General features: G+C 45.6%; 1 protein-coding gene across 1 annotated transcript; it reads right to left on the bottom strand.

Moving 5' to 3' along the window:
• Positions 1 to 3,261: 3,261 nt before the first annotated feature.
• On the bottom strand, positions 3,262 to 5,507 carry LOC102270750 (R3H domain-containing protein 2-like). Its single transcript, XM_070384413.1, is given in 2 exon segments — positions 3,262 to 4,787; positions 4,790 to 5,507. Coding segments are annotated over 2 exon segments (2,244 nt in total).
• Positions 5,508 to 6,355: the final 848 nt, after the last annotated feature.

Here is a 6,355-nt window from a genome sequence, read left to right as displayed (position 1 = left end):
CCCCCTCCCCCCTCACACTCTGTGACCTGGGCCTTTGCATGCTTCTCCTTACTGTGTATGAATTGTTTATATTTTGACCAAAGACAAAAACTTTTCACCTGTGCTCCAGATGTCAGCTCTCACACTCACTCATAAACATGGCTCTAGACTTTCTGCTTCTGTTCTGTGGCATTGTTTTCTCTCTAGTACAAATGATCTGTGAGGATCGTGCATGACAAGAATGGCATAATTTCTCCATCTTATTAACACTCCAGGCATCATCCTCCAGGCACCACACCACTGCTCTGCCCCTATAACCTTCTGCTTTCTGTGTCTAATTTCTTTCCTCATTTCTCCTCTCCTTTCTCTCTTAAATTCTTTATGAATAGATTTTGGTTCCACTATGCCAGAAAAATGTCATAAATGACTTTGTTAAATCTAGTGGTCATTTACTCAGTCCTGAATGTATTTGTCCTGTCTGCCGCCATCACCACAGCTGATTCAACCCTGTTCATTGAAATACTCTGTTCCCATCACATCATGGAAAATAGATGAGGAAAAAATAGAAATAATGGCAGAATTTATTTTCTGGGCTCCAAAATCACTGCAGATGGTGACTGCAGCCATGAAATTAAAGGACATTTGCTGCTTGGAAGAAAAGCTATGACAAACCTAGCCAGCTTATTAAAAAGCATTTTACCGACAAAGGTCCATATAGTCAAAGCTATGGTTTTTCCAGTAGTCATGTATGGATGTGAGATATGAGCCATAAAGAAGGTTGAACGCCAAAGAATTGATGCTTTTGAACTGTGGCATTGGAGAAGACTCCTGAGAGTCCTTGGACAGCAAGGAGATCAAACCAGTTAACCCTAAAGGAAATCAACCTTGAATATTAATTGGAAGGACTGATGCTAAAGCTGAAACTCCAATACTTTGGCCACCTGATGTGAAGAGCTGACTCATGGGAAAAGACTCTGATGCTGGGAAAGGTTAAAGGCAGGAAGAAAAGGGGCTGACAGAGGATGAGATGGTTGGATGGCATCACCAACTCAATGGACATGAATTTGAGCAAACTCCAGGAGATGGTGAAGGAAAGTGAAGCCTGGTGTGCTGCAGTCCATGGGGTTGCAGAGTCAGACATAACTGACAAACTGAACAACAAAATGCTTGCCTTCTAGAAAACACTCTTTTTTATCCTGTAGACACTTTAATCATTCGTCACTCTTATCTTCCTATACTCACACTTGATAATTTCAAATTTAAATCCTGTCTTGTAATGACTGTCATATCTCCTACTTCGACCTCTTCCCGAAGTTAAAGGTCCAGCTACCTCCAGCACGTTACTACTTAGGTGAGAAGCTTCTAGAACTTATCTGTTCAGAAGTCCCATCTGTCCTGAAATCCGATCTCTGCCAAAATTGTTTTTTCCTCTTTCTTTCAGTATAGTAAATGCAAAAAGTATCATCCCCAGTAGCTGATGCCAACAATGTTGGAATTTTTTCAACTTCCTCCTTTTGTTCTCTTGCAACACCACATATAATTTCTAGACAAATTCTGTCAGTTATATTTACAAAAAAAAAAAATATATAGATATAGATAGATAGATATATCATAACAAGCATATCTATCTCTACAGCAAGTCTCCACTATGTTTTGAATTGTAATAGTTACCTGGTGGTTTCCCTGTTTTTGCCTTTACCTCCTTATCTTCTCTTCTAGCATGATATTTTAAAATTATAATTCAAATAATGTCCTCTTTTAATCAAAACCTGAACATTATTTTTGAGTCCCTTCAGCTTCCTAATGGGCCATGCTGAATATGCCTGTTAATTTTAATTATTTTTTATTTTACCTTCTACTACTGTATTTAATTAAATACAAATAGCCCCTAGATAATAAAGAAATAATGTTATTAGCTTTGTAATAATTTACATAGAACAGCCAAAACTAAGAAACAAATTATTCATGAATAACAGGAAGATAGATAAATAGAATTTAAACCTGAGTATTTTGCTTTTAAATCTCAATCTTGTAAGCACTGGACAATATTCACTTTTCTTTAGAAATATGCAAGCAATCTTCTTATTCAGTAACAAGATCTTAACTAAATAAAATAGCTAGTGCTTCCCTGGTGGCTCAGATGGTAAGACTGTCTGCAATGCTGGATACCTGGGTTTGATCCCTAGGTCAGGAATATCCCCTGGAGAATAGAATGGCAACTGATACTCCAGTGTTCTTGCCTGTAGAATTTCATGGACAGAGGAGCCTGACAGGCTACAGTCTGTGGAGATGCAAAGAGTCGAACATGACTGAATGATCAACACTTTAACTACTTTGATAAGTAATATGATAACATTAAAATAATATATTCAAAGAGTAAGGTATATAAGAAAACAGATTGGAAAGCATAAATGTTCAGTAAGACTGAAATTATTATAAAAGGAAATCGCTTCATAAGACTTCACTGATAGCCCTATTCTCTGTTGATGAAGTTACTGTTAATTTTTGCAATTTTTGTTCAACAGTTTAACATTTAAAATTTTTTATAAAATGAATAGTCTTTATTTTTAATTTCAGAAATGAAAGCAGGGCATTGTCATAACCAAATTTAGCTAAAATGCTTTCTTTTTTCCTAAGGTATAACAAAACTTAGAGAAGAGTCGATCACCTAATTCAGTCATTTCTTCATGTCTAGTTCAGTTTATTTTTTTTTTCTCAGATTTTTTTAATATTTTAAAACAAAATCAACCTCCCCCCAAAGAACCCCCCAACAAACAAAAAAAAAGATTAAATAAAATTTACAGTGAATATACCCAGCAAACATCTGTATGTGCAATTAAATACTGTGTCTGTTACTGCGGCACAAACCTCAAACAAACAATATACAAGTGTTCTGGGGGTGGGGGCGGGTGGAAGGAGGTCCAAATTTTAACTCTGTGGGGTTTGGAGAGACAAGATAGGGTGAGAGAAAGGGGAAATCAATTTTGTTTTTCTTAATTCTGTCCATATAAATATATTCATAAAGACCAAAAAAGAAAAGGGAGCTTGGGATAGTAAGAAAATAGGAGAACAGGGGAGTGTGGGACCCTCCCAATTCTACCTGACCAAAAAATATGAATTAATTTCATGGTGAGAGAAGAGATAAAAAATGATAGAAGAGGATGGGAAAGAGAGGGAAGGGGACATTGGCCAACCAGGGAACCGGAGGGAGCCTTGGCAGGGGAGTGAGAAAGTCCAGTGCCAGTGTGAGTGTTTGTCTGTTTCCATCTTCATCCCACTGTCTTAGGCTCCAGTTTCGTGTCTGTCTGTAGACCTTATCTTACTTTCTGCCTCTGTCTGTGGTCTGACAGGACCTCTTGACCCCCTCCACCCTGCCCCGACCCCTGCCATGCTGGTGCCTTCTCTTCTCCATTTATTGGGAGCTGGCTCCTCCAGGATCCTCAGGTCATAGTTCTTTTTGGCCACTCGAAGTTTGAAGCGACTCACAGAGTTGTTGAGGCGAGGGGAGGCATTCTGAGCAGCCAGGGGGCTGGGGAACACAGCCACAATGGTGTACAAGGCAGCGAGGTCCGAGTGGCGGCCATTCTCAGCAGTCCCACCGTTGTCCCCCCCACCCCCACCAGGCAGACCCTGAGCATCCTTGAGCCACTGGATCTTGGCGCCGGACATAGCAAGCTGAGTGAAGGGTTTGTCTGCCTCGGTACGGGTGATGCCCTCCGGGAGATCTGTCACCTCCAGTACCCGTCCCAGAACAACGTCTGTTGTCCCCAAGTCAGTGGAGGCAGATTTGAGTGCTTGTCTCTTGCTCCGATTTCCATGCTTCAATCTGCTCTGTCCCTGGTGCACCGAGTAAGCTGACTGGCCTTGGAGCAGGGGAGGGCAGATGGACAGATTGTACTGTAACGGCTGGCCCAAGAGGGAATAGCGACCATCACCCTGTGCAGGACCTCCAGGCCGGGGGAACTGTGTGAGGACAGGAAGGGGACTAAGTCCTGTGCAGACGTTGCTGAGGCTGGTGACAGGAGAGGGTGCTGGAGACTGAGTAGGAGATGTGACAGGGCTGCTGCTCATCTGTGTGTTGGCCTGGGGGCTGCTCTCAGGACTGTACAGGTCTCCAGGTTTCTGACCCCGCTGGTCCATGCTGTAATATTTACAGTGACTCCACTGGACCATGGATGGGTTCTGGGGAGGCTGGGGTCCATTAGGGACATTCAGCTGCATGACCACCACACCTGGTCCAGAAGGTGACGCTCCTGAGTACTGCTGTGGCATCTGTGGTGGACTGCAGGGGGAGGGAGACTGAGGCATCTGGTACTGCTCAGAGCCAGGAGGCTGCAGAAACCCCACAGAAGGGCTTGTACCGTTCTGCTGAGCTGGTGGGATCATGCTGTAATACACTGGAACACCCCCTGCTGGGAGGGCCCCCTGCACAGATTGGCTTGCAGGGACCAGCATGGGTTGCTGGAAAGGTGGCTGGACCATATTTTGTGAGTCATTACCCACTGGGACTTGGTAAGAAGGCAGTGGAGTGTACTGAACCACCAGGCCTTGCATCTGGCCCCCAATGCCGCTCCTCTGGTTGCTGAGCAGGCCCTGGTTCTGTGGCTGCTGGACCCCAATCATGCCTTGGTAAGCCGCTTGCTGCTGGTTAGGCATCATGGGCTGTAAACCAGGCTGCTGGGATGGCTGAGGCAGCTGCTGACCACGCTGGGGGCTGTATGCCACCGGGTGAGACAGAGGTCGGTATTGCTGGTTGGAGTTGGGGTACTGTCCAGGGGAACAGTAAGACACCTGGGTCTGTTGAGGGGCTGCATGTAGCCCTGGGGTGGCAGGACTTGCTGAGTAGGTGGTGCATGGCTAGAGGTGGAATAGTTGGAAGTAGGGAGGGGCTGCCCTGTAGAAGCCATGATGAAGCTAGTCTGCTGAGGGTGCTGGGAGATAAGTGGGGGCTGGAACAGAGCTGAGGATGGGTCAGCTGCTTCAGTAGAACCTTGGCGACTAAGGCTCATTTGTCCAAAGGGGTTGCTGAGATCATCTGCCTGTGAAATCATGTGATTATTCAAAGGTGGCTGTTGTTGAGGCGTGGGTGGGAGAGCAGGAAGTTGCTGTTGCTGCTGCTGCTGTTGTTGGGCAGTACAAGGGAGAAGGCCCCGGACAGACTGGGATGAGGTGACCTGGTTGCACACTTCTGGGGCACCTAGCGCCATACCTGGCCTGGAAATCCTTCCTGCACTGCCACCTTTGCTGCTCCCGATGCTGTCACCCCGGGTGAGGATGGAGATTCCACTGAAGCTGCTGGCTTTGGTGACAGGGGGCCGCATGCTCCGGACAGAGCCATCGGAGTCTGTGCTGCTCCAAGGCCGAGGCTCCAGGGATTTGAGTTTGCTGTCTGTGCTGCTCTGGCGGCTGCTTGAGGTGCGGCTCAGCCCCTCACGGTTCCCCCTGATGTCATTTAGATATCCATTGCTCCGTTCTGCCAGACTGTTTGCAACCCCATGGACTGCAGCATGCCAGGCTTCCCTGTTCATCACCAACTCCTGGAGCTTGCTCAAACTCATGTCTATCGAGTAAGAGATGCCATCCAACCATCTCATCCTTTGTTGTCCCCTTCTCCTCCTGCCTTCAATCTTTCCCAGCATCAGGGTCTTTTCCAATGAGTCAGTTCTTTGCATCAGTGGGCAAAGTATTGGAGTTTCAGCTTCAGCATCAGTCCTTCCAGTGAATATTCAGGACTGATTTCCTTTAGGATGGACTTGTTGGATCTCCTTGCAGTCCAAGGGACCCTCAAGAGTCTTCTCCAACACCACAATTCAAAAGCATCGATTCTTTCGTGCTTAACTTTCTTTATAATCCCAATTCTCACATCCATACGTGTGTGTGTGTGTTAATCGCTCAGTTGTATATGACTCTTTGCGACCCCATGGACTGTAACCCAACAGGTTTCTCTATCCATGGAATTATCCAGGCAAGAATACTGGAGTGGATTGCCATTTCCTTCCCCAGGGGAACTTCCCAACCCAGGGATCGAACCCTGGTATCCTGCATTACAGGCAGGTTCTTTTACCATTTCAGCTACAGGGAAGTCCTATGACCACTAGAAAAACAATAGCTTTGACTAGACTGACTTTTGTTGGCAAAGTAATATCTCTGCCTTTTAATATGCTGTCTAGGTTGGTCATCGGAGAAGGCAATGGCAGCCCACTCCAGTACTCTTGCCTGGAAAATCCCATGGATGGAGGAGCCTGGAAGGCTACAGTCCATGGGGTCGCTGAGGGTCCGACATGACTGAGCAACTTCACTTTGACTTTTCACTTTCATACAGTGGAGAAGGAAATGGCATCCCACTCCAGTGTTCTTGCCTGGAGAATCCCAGGGA

This window comes from Bos mutus, chromosome 16 (genome assembly GCF_027580195.1).
Source record: "Bos mutus isolate GX-2022 chromosome 16, NWIPB_WYAK_1.1, whole genome shotgun sequence".
NCBI lineage: Eukaryota > Metazoa > Chordata > Mammalia > Artiodactyla > Bovidae > Bos > Bos mutus.
The sequence above is the reverse complement of the archived record's forward strand: the minus strand, read 5'-3'. Positions and strand labels throughout refer to the sequence as shown.